A 16,987-nucleotide genomic window follows, 5' to 3' on the forward strand; every position below is an offset into this window, starting at 1 on the left:
GTATGGTTAATTGAAACCCAACCACCAAAGAACACCGGTATCCACGATCTAGTATTCAAATCCGTGTAAAAATAACTGACTATACTAGGGCTTGAACGTTGGAACTCTCGACTTCCAAATTAGCTGATTTAGGAAGACGCGTTCACCACTAGACCAACCCAATGGGTTAAGATACAATGAAGCTGTCGACTGGCCACCTAAATAGGTAATGTATTAAGGTTAATTAGACAAAGTTAGCGAGCGTAGGTTATGTTTGGTTAGTTTATATTGATAAAGTGTGCAATACATCATTACACCAGTGCATTACACGTAATCAACATATTCTCTCTTTTCCTGTTTAGCCTCTGGCAACTATCGTTCAGATAATTCTTCAGAGGATGATATGTAATGAGTGTAAATGAAGTGTAGTCTTGTACATTCTCAGTTCGACCATTCCTGAGATGTGTGGTTAATTGAAACCCAACCACCAAAGAACACCGGTATCCACGATCTAGTATTCAAATACGTGTAAAAATATCTGGCTTTACTAGGATTTGAACGCAACATATACTAATCAAACATAACCTGCGGTCGCTAACCTCATCCGATTAATGTTAAAAATAAAAATTATATACAAGAAGTTAAACGTATAGGTGATTTTATTTTTATATACGCAAACAAGTGCATTTCAGTAGGGGTCCGGTATAACCGATAAGTAAAGAAAAAGTAGGTATTCTTTTTTTATACACATGTAAAACCAAATTACTGTTTCAGATCTTTTTTCCCAAATCAGTTTTAATGATTTTTACGTTTTAACAATACAACCTTGTAGCGTTAGCTACACCAGCTATCACACACGCCACCTTATTACCATCATACAAGTATATTCTTCCCGGTACAATTATTGTTAGCGATTGCTGGAAGACGTATAATTGTTTGCAGCACGAGGACTACCAACATTTAGCAATGAACCACAAATATTTCAAACATCCGGACACAGGAGGTCATTTTTTTTTTGCCTTCAGTCATTTGATTGGTTTGATGCAGATCTCCAAGATTCCCTATCTAGTGCTAGCCGTTTCATTTCAGTATACCCCGTACATCCTACATCCCTAACAATTTGTTTTACATAGTCCAAACGTTGCCTGTCTACACAATTTTTTCCTTCTACCCGTCCTTCCAATGTTAAAGCGACTATTCCAGGATGCCTTAATATGTGGCCTATAAGTCTGTCTCTTCTTTTAGTTATATTTTTCCAAATGCTTGTTTCTTCATCTATTTGCTGCAATACCTCTTCATTTGTCATTTTATCCACCCATCTGATTTTTAACATTCTCCTATACCACAACATTTCAAAAGCTTCTAATCTTTTCTTCTGAGATACTCTGATCGTCCAAGTTTCACAATATACTCCAAACATATACTTTCAAAAATCTTTTCCTGACATTTAAATTAATTTTTGATGTAAACAAATTATATTTCTGAATGAAGGCTCGTTTCGCCTGTGCTATTCAGCATTTTATATCGCTCCTGCTTCGTCCATCTTTAGTAATTCTACTTCCCAAATAACAAAATTCTTCTACCTCCATAATCTTTTCTCCTCCTATTTTCACATTCATTGGTACATCTTTGTTATTTCTAATACATTTCATTACTTTTGTTTTGTATTTGTTTATTTTCATGCGATAGTTCTTGCATAGGACTTCACATATGCCATTCATTGTTTCTTCTAAATCCTTTTTACTCTCGGCTAGAATTACTATATCATCAGCAAATCGTAGCATCTTTATCTTTTTACCTTGTTCTGTTACTCCGAATCTAAATTGTTCTTTAACATCACTAACTGCTAGTTCCATGTAAAGATTAAAAAGTAACGGAGATAGGGAACATCCTTGTCGGACTCCCTTTCTTATTAGGGCTTCTTTCTTATGTTCTTCAATTGTTATTGTTGCTGTTTGGTTCCTGTACATGTTAGCAATTGTTCTTCTATCTCTGTATTTGAACCCTAATTTTTTTTAAATGCTGAACATTTTATTGCAGTCTACATTATCGAATGCCTTTTCTGGGTCTATAAACGCCAAGTATGTTGGTTTGTTTTCCTTTAATCTTCCTTCTACTATTAATCTGAGGCCTAAAATTGCTTCCCTTGCCCCTACACTTTTACTGAAACCAAACTGGTCTTTTCCTAACACTTCTTCCAATCTCCTCTCAATTTTTCTGTTTAGAATTATAGTTAAGATTTTTGATGTATGACTAGTTAAGCTAATTGTTCTGTATTCTTCACATTTATCCGCTCCTGCTTCCTTTGGTATCATGATTATAACACTTTTTTTGAAGTTTGATGGAACTTTTCCTTTTCCATAAATATTACACACCAGTGTGTATAATCTATCAATTGCTTCCTCACCTGCACTGCGCAGTAATTCTACAGGTATTCTGTTTATTCCAGGAGCCTTCTTGCCATTCAAATCATTTAATGCTCTCTTAAATTCAGATCTCCCATGTCTATTGTTTCTCCCATTTCATCCTCTTCTTCCTCTATAACACCATTTTCTAATTCATTTCCTCCGTATTACTCTTCAATATATTCCACCCACCTATCGACTTTTTCCTTTCGTATTATAAATCTGTGTACCATCTTTGTTTAACACATTATTGGATTTTAATTTATGTACCCAAAAATTTTCCTTACTTTCCTGTATGCTCCGTCTATTTCACCAATGTTCATTTCTTTCCACTTCTGAACACTTTTCTTTAATCCACTCTTCTTTCGCTAGTTTGCACTTCCTGTTTATAGTATTTCTTAATTGTCTATAATTTTCTACGTTCATCCATCAGCTGCAATATATCATCTGAAATCCAAGGTTTTCTACCAGTTCTCTTTGTTCCACCTAGGTTCGCTTCTGCTGATTTAAGAATTTCCTTTTTAACATTCTCCCATTCTTCTTCTACATTTTCTACCTTATCTTTTTTACTCAGACCTCTTGCGATGTCCTCCTCAAAAATCTTCTTTAACTCCTCTTCCTCAAGCTTCTCTAAATTCCACCGATTCATATGACACCTTTTCTTCAGTTTTTTAAACCCAATCTACATTTCATTATCACTAAATTATGGTCGCTATCAATGTCTGCCCAAGGGAAAGTTTTGTAGTCAACGGGTTGATTTCTAAATCTTTGCTTAACCATGATATAATATGTCTGATATCTTGCAGTATTGCCTGGCTTTTTCCAAGTGTATATTCTTCTATTATGATTTTTAAACTGGGTGTTGGCAATTACTAAATTATACTTCGTGCAAAACTATAAGTCAGTCCCCTCTTTCATTCCTTTTGCCCAGCCTGTATTCACCCACTATATTTCCTTCCTTGTCTTTTCCAATGCTTGCATTCCAATCTCCAACTGTTATTAAATTTTCATCTCCTTTTATGTGTTTAATTGCTTCATCAATTTCTTCACACACCACCTCATCATTATCATCGGCGCTTGTTGGCATATAGACATTAACAATCGTTGTCGGTTTAGGTTTTGATTTTATCCTTATTACAATGATTCTATCGGTATGCATTTTGAAATAATCTACTCTCTTCCCTATTTTCTTGTTCATTACAAAACCTACTCCTGCCTGCCCATTATTTGAAGCTGAGTTAATTATTCTAAAATCACATGACCAAAAGTCATTTTCCTCTTCCCACTGAACCTCACTAATTCCTACTACATCTGCATTTATCCTATCCATTTCCCTCTTTAAATTTTCTAACCTACCAATCTTTTTTAAACTTCTAACATTCCACGCTCTGACTCGTAGAATGTTATTTTTTAGTTTTCTGGTGACCCCCTTCCTTAGTAGTCCCCACCCAGAGATCCAAATGGAGACTAGTTTACCTCCGGAATATTTTACCAAGGAAGGTGCCTCCATCATTGCTATATGAAAATTCAGAGAGCTACATTTTCTTGGAAAAAAAAGCAGCTGTAGTTTTCCATTGCTTTCAGCTCCGCAGTACTCAAGAGGACTGAGTGATATTGATATGGCTGTTTAAGTCGTCAACTTACGCCCTTAACAACTACTGAAAGAGCTGCTGCCCTCTTTCAGGAATCATTCCTTAGTCTGGCTCTCAACAGATACCTGTCCAATATGGTTGCACCTTCGGTCCAGCTACTCTGTATCACTGAGCACTCAAGCCCCCTCACCAACAGCAAGGTCTCATAATTCATAGAGGGAGACGGGAGCTCATACACATGCAATACTAGATCGTGGATACCAGTGTTTTTTGATGATTGGGTTTCAGTTAACCACACATCTCAGGAATGGTCGAACTGAGACTGTACAAGACTACACTTCATTTACACTCATACGTATCATACTCTGAAGTATTATCTGAATGGTAATTAACAGAGACTAAACAGGAAAAAGAAAAGCAAGGAGACAATCGAGCGTGCGTGGCAAGAAGTGCATTCAAACATTCCTCGGTAGGAAATTGTAAGCACCACTTGCACGGGCATCTCACAGAGTTCTTTTTCAAAAGAAAATACAGGAACTACACAACCCGAGTACATCATATATGGTGCAGTCTTGCTTCGCTGTATCCTCACTATATAATGGAGTTGTCCAAAACAGCTGATAACAACGCTACTGCCATTACAGATTCTGAGGAAAAATAATGAAGTGATTTCATTCTTCCAACATTTGAAACTTGTATTTGTATTAATTATAGAACATATTTTTCAATATTCTTCAATTTGAAAAAGATTAAGGTTGAGGACGATCAAGCTCACTATTACTTTTTATTTTATCAGTAACTAATGATATTTACTCATTATTTTTTTTATTGTTATTGAATTATTATTTATCATATTTTTTTTTTACGATCAGGGGTTAATAATTATTTTTAATAAATCAATATATTTAAATTTTAAAAAAAGTAGATGAAGTCTGATTTGAACCGATGTGCCTTACCCTTGTAAGATCCAAATATTTCATTAATTAAAATTTTATTTGGCTATAATTCTGGAACCAATGAAAATAAGTACCACTAATGATATATTGTAGAAAATCTCTCAATGAGGGCTTATTACTACAATTAAGCAAAAGTCAAAAATGCAAACTTTTTTTTATTTTTGGCTTTTTGGACACTTATGGTTAAATCGATTGCAATCAAAAGGATAGGTACACAAATAGATGTTACAGCAGTCCTAAATCCAAAATTTCAACATCCTATGGCTAATCATTTTTGAGTTATGTACAGATGTCCTGCCGAAACTAGTCAGAATGGATTCAGGGATGATCAAAATGCATATTTCCGTTGAAATCTGAAAACTGAAATGTTTCATGATCACAATATTGCTTTACTTCAAACAAGCAAGTAAAAACGAACCTCCAGTTGAAAATTTTCCCTCTAAAACTGCAATAAGTCCTAAATTAACAGCCAGAGACTGAAGCAGGTAATTTATAAAAGTATTACTTGCTGTTCAATGGGTTCATATTTTTTTTGTTTTGGTTATAATCTTATTTTATTCATGTAATTAATGGTATATCCTCATATTTTTTAATTAATTAATAAATTAACTTTTATAAATAATTATTTTCTGCAGATAGGATGTAATTTGTTAGATTTTTTATTAATTAGAATTTATATTTACAGTTTGCAATGTTTTTTTCTTGTTGTTAGGAAGTGGATGAACCAGCACCAAATTTTATTGTAGTGTATGACCTACAGTCAGGCACTCTGTTCAAAAAATGGAAACCTGGTACAAACTGTGTGGCTCTCGATATATCTTCTAAAGATGGCTGTATACTAAGTGGTCATGAAGATGGCCGTATTTTGCTTTGGGATCTTGTAACAGGTAAGCATTCCTAAAAGAATCATTTAATCCTGCATAAAAAAGTATAGTATTAACTTCAAAGTAACTAAATTTCACATTCTTTTAAGTTTCTTAAAAATTATTCTGTTCGAAATTTTTTTAATTTTTGCAAAGGTTTAATCTGGGCAAACTCTCAGGAATAAGCAGTTTGACAAATTCCTCACTGTTTTAACCCTTAATTATAAATCTAATTATTTTTACAGATATAATTTTTTCCTACTATTTCTCCATTAGATCATAATAACACATGCCTCTTCTAGCTACATTTTCCTCAAATAATTTTTGTTTAAAGAAACAATGAAGATCAGATGTTATGTCTTTGTTGTGTTTTTGTCAGCTAAATAACAAGGCAGTTCTGCTACGTAACTTTTGCAAGTGGTTAGCATTAATTGTGATGCAATTGCTTATGTGTAATATTTACGCATGATTAATATTATGTTTTATATCTTTACTCCACATTTAATTTGATTAGACATTTAAACACTTACATATGGTTAAATAAATGTTCAAGTTTAATCAAATTATCTTTGTCCATTGTTTCAGTCTTTTTTGTTTTGAATATATAAGTTAAACTACAAGTATTTTTTTTTTTTGTTATTTTGCTTTAATTATTTGTTTTTGTATTTATTTGTTCAGAATTAAGATGAAGAGAATAAGATTAGAGATGACATCTGGAAGAAGTTGTGTGTGATAAAGATGTAAATAATGAAGATAATCTAGAAGAAGAAAAAATGGATGGTACTGATGGAAATAACAATGTACTTAAGGAGCTGAAAGAAAATCCAGAAGAAAAGATTGTAGAAGAAATAAGAAGAGCAGAAATTGTCACACAGCAGAGTAGAAGAAAAATATGTACAACAAAAACGGAGAGAAACACATGATAAACCTAACAGAACAACATTTCATTTATTTTTATTCAAAATTTAGCTGAGATTAAAAGAAAAATATTCATTTGGAAAACTGTAATGCCTCATTCAACAGAAAAAATACCATCTAAGAATATTGTTCACATTTAACTGAATAGAGTGAGGAAGCTTGTAATAGCAAAGACCCAATGCAATGGTTTAAAACTTTTTCACAGATGATTTCATCCTCCATAAAAAAAAAGAAAATACAAAATTCAGAATAAATCTACTCTTATCAGACATTTCAATGAATAAACAGAGATATATTTTCTATTTGGTTTGTTACTTCTAGCAGCCGCAACCAAAAATAATCACCTGACTGCAAAATTTCTCTTTGTTGAGAAATATTCAGGGTCAAGATATTCACCCAGTTATTGTGAAACAAAAATTTAATTTTCTGCTGGAAGTGTTGATAGGAAAACTAGAAAAGAAAGACTGATGATGAATAAACTTGCTCTTCCTTCAGAAACCTGGGGAAAGTTACTTGAAAATTGTAAAACATATAACAAACCTTTGGCATATTTAACAGTAGTTGTACAATTAGTAGCATTTGAAGCACCTGTTTATTTAAAACCTTCTAAAGCAGATCAGTATGGAATCAAAATTGTAATGCAATGAAATGTATAATTGAAACAAACCATATTTGGGTAAAGGTAATGTACTTAACAAACCCCGTCGATGATTATTTTGTCAAAGCTGATCGCGTATATGAAGGAAACTAAGAGGAACCTAATAATGATAACTGGCTCATGAGCATTCCCTTAAAACAAAAATTTTTATGTAAAGACAAATTCACTGTTATCAGAAAGATTAAAAAAATCTTAATCTCCTTCAGAGTATTCGTCCAAAATTTAATCAAAGAAAAAAATCAACTAATTTTTTGTTCCAAAAAAATTTTATCACTATCTTACTTATGCTGCGGCAAAACAAAGTAAAAGAGGGATTGATGCTCTCAGCCAAGTGTGCTGCAGCACTAACTGTGAAGGAAAAAGCTGAAGTTGGACATCATCTACTTTTTCAGTATTTCAATATCATATAAATAAAGAAATGTCTTTGTGTTTATATTCACAATTATTTTCACAGAAATAACACAAAACTTGATTCTGGATTAGAATTTTTGCATTCTTTATATGGATAGTTGTTTTTCATAGCAAAGAGAACAGATAATTTTTTCAACTCTTTCACGTTGTTTATGATTTATGATCTGGGAAATTATAGAAGAGCAAAGAATTAAGTCAGACAGTATCCAGGAACAGGTTGTGGCTACTTCAGAAGAAATAACTTAAAAAGTGACAGGAAGTATTGTACACATTGCAGGTGCTAATGGAAAAAAATCAAGCTTTTAAAAATCTATGTTTACTTTTTAAGATAATTAAAAAAAAAAAAAAACAGTAACATTTTCAATTTTAATAATAAATGTAAATAATAAATATCAAACATTAAAAAAAAAAAAAAATAGCTATTTTAATGGAAGTAAATTTCATCTCAAGAGTGTGTGAGTAAATTGTGTGCATGATTATAGTAAAAAATAATTTGAGAAAGTTAATAATTAAGGGTTAAAGCTTTCTTCTTCCCAATCAACACAAGCTGAGTTTTTCCATCAACTCGCTTATCATTCCTAATTTCCCTTACCTATTTTAGCCATTCATAATAATTTTATCAATAATTATTTATCTGGGGAGACCCTTTCTACCTATTTCAAATAATGAAAATATATTCAAAACTTTTAAGATAAGTAGAAAAACTCAGTAGGATGATCACCAGGCCTCTTCAATTTCAGAAATTTTATGGAACCCTACAAATAAAGTAAAATTAATCTATAAAAATTAAAAAATTTTAAATTGTGTATATTTCTCACATATGATCTTTTCCTGTTAAAAAATGTATACAATTCCCCATTTATATCCCTTGTACCATTTGTGTTTTTTTCCTCGTCACAGCAAAAGCAGAACTCATTTTAATGAAAATTGTAGAAGATAATTTCAACTACGATCAAATTATCTTTCACTTACAAAAAGGGCATTCCCCCATTTAATAGTCTTCGTTTAATTTAATTATTCATTCATTAAAATAATTATTAATTATTCATACATTTAAATAAAACACAAACTGCAAAAACAAATCATGTGCAGTTTGCAATAACTTATCACTGCTTGGTATGGATTATTTTAGCTTAATGGTACAGCCTAATCTCTTTCTTACATTCAAAGTATTTTCACACAAAAATGAATAACATTATTTGATAAACTAAAGATAAAAAAAAAAATACTTATCACTATATTTCAGAGAGCCTTTCCATACACTCAGTAGCAGTCATTTCTCTGTATTACCTTTATAGAGAAGCTATAAAACTAATAAACATCCAAGCATTCCAGACAGCCTTAGTTCATCCTAAGTAACAGTCAGTTTAAGTCTTCCTTGTGTTTCTTTATTATTTTCAATATAAAGTTTATCATACTGTGGTAGCGTTTTTGTAGACCAAATAAAAATAAAATCTTTTTAAAAGATTTTAATAAAAAAACTACACTAAACAATAATAAGTAATGCTTTTCAATTCTTTAATTTTGACTTTTTGAAGTCAGCCTTGAATTAAGTGCTAGTATGGTCATTGTTAGTGGTTGTTTATAATGTGGCATTGTCTTCTAGAAGCCAAAATTTGAGAAAGTTTTTATATTTTATTTATTTATTTATTTTTTTTGTTTAACCTTCAGGACCACATTAAGTATTACTTCAGAGGATGAGATGAATGTTTTATGGCATGTGAAAATGGCATCCCTGTCTAGGATTCAAACCCAGGACCTCCGGATGAAAGGCCGAGATGCTACTACTCGTGCCACAGAGGCCAGCTTTTAAATTTTACATATTAGGCAGCTTTTACATCACTTTTTATACTTTTAAACATTTATTAGTTATTAATTTTGAATAAATGATTCCTATAGTACAAAAATAAAACTTAATAAAAATCGTATTTTTAATTTATTTAACATTATTTTTTTTATGTGAATAATAATTTTCTTCTACATCACTACCACCGATAGTTGTGTATTTAAATTACACCTTATTTTACTTACTTTAAGTGGGGTTCCTACAGATTGTTCTGCATCAAACATATTAACACTTAGTTTGACACTGATTTCAAAAAGTCAAAATTAAAGAATTGAAAATCGTTAATTTTTATTGTTTAGTGTAACTTTTAAATTAAATATTTTTAAAAAAGATTTTAAACATTAAGTAAACTTTACTAACAAACATTAGGGTTTAACGTTATACTTCAAACTTTATTGGTACTCTTAAACTGTTAAACAGTAAGGGTTTTCACCCTTTTTGGCTACCTCTCCTCACTTATCTGTTGAACATGTCCATACCAAATTAATTGTCTTTCTTCAATTATTATAATTATGGAAGTTGTCCTTTTTGCCCTGTTTCTAATTATCTTATTCCTTATTCAGTCAGTTTTGAAAGACAGCATGCTCTACATAAAAAATCCATTTCCAAAGTCTCCAAATGCTCCCTATTCCTTCTGCTTACCTGTCAGCACTCTGAGCCATAAATGACAATAGATTCAACTACCACATTATACAACATCTGTTTAGTTTTGACTGTTATGTAAATTAATGTCTCCTAAAAATCCGTAATATTAATTAAAAGGATGAAATGTGTAAAGTTTCATCATATTTTTTCCTTTTTTACAGGAAATTGTCGTTGTAAACTTACTGGCCACTCTGGGCCAGTTTCATGTCTTCGTCTTGATCCTGCTGGTGGATCATTTCTATCCTATGATGCTGAATGTTGTGATCGCTCCATCAGACTCTGGAATCTTTCTACATGTTAGTTCATAATATATTTTTTAAAGAGTTTTGTTTTCACAAAATTTAATATTGATAGTAATTGAATATAATCTAGTTGAATTTATTTTCTTAAAATGATGGAAAAAGGATTATCAAGGTGTAAATATACACTTTGGTCTACTTGTTCCTCTTTTTTTCTGCACTATATTATTCTTCATTGTTACACACAGTGTCTAACAAAAAAATAAAAAGCATTTCAGGACATATTCTACAAGTGAAAATAAAGGAAAAAGTTAATCCCTATTAGGCTCAGTTGTTGGCAATACAACAATCAGAATATCAATATAATGCTGAGTGTGAACAGTATCCAAAATTTGTGAGGATGACTACTAGCTTACTGATAAATTTTATGAAGTATAATATAGATAGATGTATTTTTAACATTGTTTTTATTTTTTTTGTGTTTGTGTGTGTGTATGCACCCAATTAAACTTAGTAGCCAATCTATTTTATTAATATATTAATTCACAAACCAGCTACTAGAGTAATAATACAAAGCTCACCAACAAAATCAACTGTTCTTCATTTCTAATTTAATAAAAAGATAAGATATTAAAATAAATAAAATATTTGTAATCATATTGTAAATGAGCCAACCAGGGCTGGTCTAGTGGTTAACTCATCATTATAAATCAGTTGTTTAACAGCTGATTTACAAAGTTGAAGATTCTGGGGTTCAAATCCTTGTTAAAGTTAGATGCTTTTATACAGATTTAAATACTAGAAGTTGGATGCAGGTGTACTTTGGTGGTTGGGATTCAATTAATCACACATCTTGGGAATGATCACCCAGAGTCTGTACAAGACTACACCTCATTTATATGTCATATATACCATTCTCATCTCATTGGGCCATGGGACGGTTGCTTATTGTTCAGTAGTTGATTAGATTGCAACATAGGAGTACATAGTAGGAAAATAAAAAATATTGTAAATGAACAATTAAAATAAACTGTGATATGTATATAAACAAAAGAAATTTAAATAAAAAAAAAAACTATACACTGAAATAATCACAGAAATTCCAATATTTATGATAAGAACAAATTCAATGCATTACATAAACAAATAATTCAATAGAAATCAAATGGATTTGATGATTGGTTTATATGGAATCTTTAAAATTAAATGTAATGATATTAATAATAATTATGTTGGAAAAATCCCCAGTTCCTTCAGGAAAAGTTTTCAGAACATTATATTTAAAAATTTGGAAGAAACAAATTCATATCAAATCAACATTATATGAATATTGTACACATGTATTCATACTACCATTTATTATTTAGACCTTCAAGTAGAATAATTGAGTAGAATTCACCAGCAGAGGTTCTCTTCATTCCAAAAATAAAAAATATATTCTTTGGTTTAAAAATTTGGCATAGTTAATAATTTAGAAAAAATAAAAGAACTTACTTTAGAAGGATGTGGGGTACTTCATCCACTGGACTTCTGTAGGAATGAGATGACTACATAATTTAAAATAAGAAGAAATAAATTGTTTTTAAATTTAAAAAAAACTGATTTGCTTCATTTTTGCTTTCTTTATTGTTACACTACTACTAACTTATGAACAATTATTACTTTGTTCAGTCCAAAACATTTAAAGCATGAGAGAAAATTTTGATCTATTTTTGCTTGAAATGAGTAAATTTAAAAATAAAAACCAACCTATATGTATTGTGTTAACTAAGACTTGGATTTATAGTGACAAGAAGAAGCTACTGAGAACTATAACTGCTATTCTGACTGCATGATGATGTGCATCATATCTTATATGTATGTCCCAGATTTGGTGCTGAACATACCTAAATAGTTAAAGAGCTTATAAGGGTTTATTCTGGTTTTGATTTGCTAGTTAATTGGAAAACCGAAAGAGAATAGAACATTGTTGCTGGCTTCCTGCGATTCTTAGTCTAGCAGAGGATGGCTGAAGAATCTGATGCTATTATGGATGTATAGATAGAAGAGTAACCGGGGTGGCTAGGGGGCTGGCTGAGTATTTACTTCACCAAGACAGGTGTTTTGGCATCAAGCCCTGGTTAACTGAGGTATTTGCTGTTAGGATGAGAATGGATGTATTGAGAACTCTGATGGAACGCAATGAGGGAGGGTGCAGGCATTGACCTCACTCTCAAAAGCAGACTACAGCAGAGAGAAATAGGGTATGTTTTCATTTGAAGTTTATTAAATTTCTTTCTTGATTTTTGAGTAAATTGAATTATAGAGCCAAATTGTCATTGCAGTCAACACTTGTGTTTTTGGTATGAGAATAGTATTTTTGGTGTATAAAAGACTCAAATCAAGTAATGATCTTAGTTAATAGTCTAATTGAAGTTAGGTATGAGAATAGATTTTGTGTGAAACCTACAGTATTAAAAGAAGGTGCGAGGATCACAGAAGCGTGATCCCCGCACCATTAATTTGATAGTTTAGGTTTGTAAGTTAGTAGGTAGTCGTGGTTGGAAGAAGCCATACAAAATCGATAGTAAGTTGTGTAGATACACTGATGGAAATGTCTACTGAGACTTTGCATCCTAACAGAGGTCAAACTATTCACTGTGATGTGTTATCAGGTTTAGAGGGCCTAAATGATAACCACCTCTGGTAAAGCTAATCAGGGCTAGGAACAGAAGGGGTGGTGTGGTAACAGAACCGTCAAGGCAGGTGTCTTCCCCTATGGGGGTCAGGCTGCAGGGATAGGGTGGACTACCATATTTCTAATACTAAATAAAATTGGGATCAGCTTATACCTATCTGAGACTACAACCACTTGAGTCTTCTTGGGCAAAAGCTGAACCTCAATCTCCTGCAAGCACCAGATGATAATATTTATCGTGATATTCCCAGTCACAATGAAGTTCTCTTCAGGTAGCTCATGAAGTCACTATTTCTATAAAATGCTTTTACTGAAAAAGCATGGTGCACTTCTAACCATTATTCCATTTCAACAAAATGGCATTTACTAGGAAACAAAATGAAATCATAATAGTCCTGTTAATCTGTATTATAGCTGGGTAATGAATGATTTAAAATTACCTGCTCTTGCACACCACCATATTTTATCTGAAATGTTTTTTCTCATAGTAATTTGATTTGCTATAAATTTAGTTGTATTTTTTAACCTTTAATCATTTTGTTTAATTGGTTGTGTTTTTATCATATGTTTATGATAAACACCAGTTTAAGTGTAATTTTTGTTACGCATAATTTTGACATCCAAAAAGTCATATATGAATTATAATTTTACAGTTACATAAATTCAATATATAAATTATAATTACATAAATTCGATGTCCTTAAGGTAATTTATATTCATAATTGATTTTAATGTTATATATTACAAGTATACTAACTGCATTGTCTCACACTAACCATGCTTTAAGTAATCATTACTGAAAGTGTCATGTTTTATGCGCATGTGTTATTGCTTTATAATGCATGTATGTGTACACATTATCAATTCACTCAAAACTCACGCTAAGAGAAAGAAGTTATAGTAAACCAAATCCTACTAAAATGAGTGGGAAGAAACCTCATTTTAGTAATGCCAAAAATCTCTACTTTGAACACAGATATCACCATGATAGAACACCAAATTGTTCTCATAACACTGCTTAAATCATTTCCACTGAATGCTGTTTAAATATGTCAAAATGTTGCAATGTAATCATTGTTGATATTCCAACTGTTAAGAATGAATTTATGGTGTACAACCTCATTTATCTGGCAAATAAACAAAGGATCATTCTGATCTATCATTGTGCTTTATTGAAGTTCTACTATTCTTGAACAATGACTCCCAAACATCTTGTCCAGTGTTAGTTCATTGTCACCAGCCTACTAACCGCTTTGAATGTCTCTGTAACTCTTTTCCAAAATTTTATGTTTTATTCTCTGTTTGAATTTAAAATTACCTACAAGTCATAGAAATGTATACAATTCAGGTATTTAGGCAGTGCAATGATATTCCATTGACTAAAGAGGTAACAGCTCATCCTTAATGCAAACACACTACTGTTATGATTTCCACCATTTATAACTGTAAATCTTAGAATTTTTTATATCACTTTATATAAACATAGACTATGCATTCAAGTTTGTAAATTGTCTAGAAAATTAATCAGCAGTAAATTTAATTTCTGTGATTTTATTTGCATTTTATATCTTTAGGTGAACAAAGTGCTGTATTCACTCCTAATAAAGCAGTTACTGCATGTGAAATCACTGCCGGCGGTGAATTTGTCATTCTTGCAACTGAACATGCTACTCAACTCATCACACTGCAACTTGTTGGCCCTAACATAACAAGTAAAACTGAGAAGGGCTCAGTAAGTACCTCCTGTTTAATTAAATGCATTATATGATTATTTTAAGAAATCTAATTTAATGACTTAGAGTGAGTGACCTGCAAATCAAATTTTTATGAAATACTCTAATGCAGCATTAAAGTCATTAATTCTTACAGCTGATACGGGCAGTTTTAGAGATTAAGTTTTATCTCTATTAGTGCTGTTAGGTTAAAAGCATTCTTCATGTGATCTGTGTGCTGTTCACATTATTCTAGTTTGCAGTATTACATATAAATAAAGAACATTAATCAATTCAAACTAGTTTTATTAAAATAACAATTAAAAAAAAAGTTATTATTTATTTAAGTAAAGACTATCATATTTTTAATGTTACATGAGTATTTTTCTGGGAATATTTTATTTTGACTATACTGGTTCTTAAGGCAATAGGCCTGATAAAAGTTTGATAATTAGCCTTGTCTGGCCTCAGAATATTCATTTGATAACCCACTAAGTAAACTCCATTGACTGAAATACATTTGTAACAGGCATTCAAGTTACGTTAAATGGAATTACTCATTTAACTAGACTTATCAGAGTCCTGCAACATCATGGAACTTCTGTAATAGTTGTTCAGTAAAGATTCTAACCTCCAAATTGACATTGTCATGCTCTCTTTGATCAACATTTTGGATAAATCTACCTCATTTATTTCCAAAAATTGTATAGTTTAGCAGTGAAGAGATAGAAAAAAGTATCAATATGTATATGTAGTGTATTATATGTTTATGATAAACACCAGTTTAAGTGTAATTCTTGTTAAGCATAGTTTTGACATCCAAAAAGTCACATATGAATAGTAATTTTAGATTACATAAACTTAATGTTCTTAATGTAATTTAATATTCATAATTGATACTATTGTTATATATTACAAATATACTGATTGCATTGTCTCACACTAACCATGCTTTAAGTAATCAATGCTATAATGTTTTACGTGTATGTGCATGTATGTGTACACATTATTAATGCACTCAAAACTCACACCACGAGAAATAAATTATAGTAATTATAAAACAAGTGTATGCTCCACAGACAGACAGGTTATAAACAAAATGATAACATAGCACAAAAATGTATAGAACTATTTTTTACTAATTGTATGACAGTAAGTTTGTAAGTATGTATTCTCCATTAAAACAAAATTTAATTACTGTGTTTTAAAAAATTAATTTTTTGAACTAATTTTTTAAGTGTAAGCAGTGGTTCCATATGAAAGACATTACATAGATAGAGCACATAAAGGAACATTATTTAGACTGTCAATTGAAACTCCCAAACCTAGCTAGACGAAACAATCACTTCACATCACTTCCCATTCACTGGATTGATATTCCATATTCATTCCTCAACAGATAATTGATAATATTTTATGTTAATTAAATCTGATTACTCATAAACTAACAGAGAAATATGCTGGCAGTCTGCAGAAACATGTTTTGCACCTCTATAACCTGTCAAAAAAATAAATTAGTGTAGTGATGAATGTTCATATTATGTAGATTGAGAAGCCAAATTTCTAAATTTCTGTTTTTCTTTTGCTCTTTGCTAGGTTGCTAGCTACGGCCTACCTGAGAAGACTGGAAAGGTATTTGATCTTCAGGAAAGGTGACGGGTTTGACGATGTAACCGTGCCATAATGATAATGAGTTTTCTTCTCTCCCTCACTACCTTCAGTGTCTTTTATTGGACTATAATATGCAGTGCTACCAGTAGAATTTTATATAACAAATATAATGTATATTTGCCTCCATTTATGAGCGATGAGGAAAAATGGGAACAAAACTGTTTATTACTTGCTGCTAGCTTTGTGTAGGTTTTTTATTAAAAAATTAATTTAACATTATCAGTTACATTTATTAAGTTCTTCCCTCAGTAACTATTTTTATTATTTTATTTATTGTTTGAAAAGATTTCTGGCTCAATGTGAAAAATTACTAGTTGTGATAGATTATGAATCCATGCAAAAAATTACTGTGAAGAAACTCCAATGCAGTAGGATGGGGACATCTAAAACAATACAATATTAAAAACATAATTTC

General features: G+C 31.3%; 1 protein-coding gene across 7 annotated transcripts in view; it reads left to right on the forward strand.

Moving 5' to 3' along the window:
* Positions 1–16,791, forward strand: part of LOC142323571 (NACHT and WD repeat domain-containing protein 2) — a 182,548-nt gene extending 165,757 nt beyond the window's left edge. For 3 of the 7 annotated variants that reach the window (XM_075363384.1, XM_075363402.1, XM_075363394.1), the window contains exons 26-29: positions 5,645–5,819; positions 10,435–10,569; positions 14,764–14,921; positions 16,498–16,791. In XM_075363384.1, the coding sequence (XP_075219499.1) occupies positions 5,645–5,819; positions 10,435–10,569; positions 14,764–14,921; positions 16,498–16,557 (528 nt within the window). In that variant the 3' untranslated portion in view covers positions 16,558–16,791. Of the gene's footprint in view, positions 1–5,644; positions 5,820–6,473; positions 8,387–9,453; positions 9,625–10,434; positions 10,570–14,763; positions 14,922–16,497 lie in introns of those variants that run through there. The other 4 variants (XM_075363419.1, XM_075363411.1, XM_075363435.1 and 1 more) reach the window with 4 other exon arrangements.
* The last annotated feature ends 196 nt before the right edge of the window (positions 16,792–16,987 follow it).

The sequence above is a fragment of the Lycorma delicatula genome, chromosome 1 (assembly GCF_047948215.1).
Source record: "Lycorma delicatula isolate Av1 chromosome 1, ASM4794821v1, whole genome shotgun sequence".
NCBI classification, from domain to species: domain Eukaryota; kingdom Metazoa; phylum Arthropoda; class Insecta; order Hemiptera; family Fulgoridae; genus Lycorma; species Lycorma delicatula.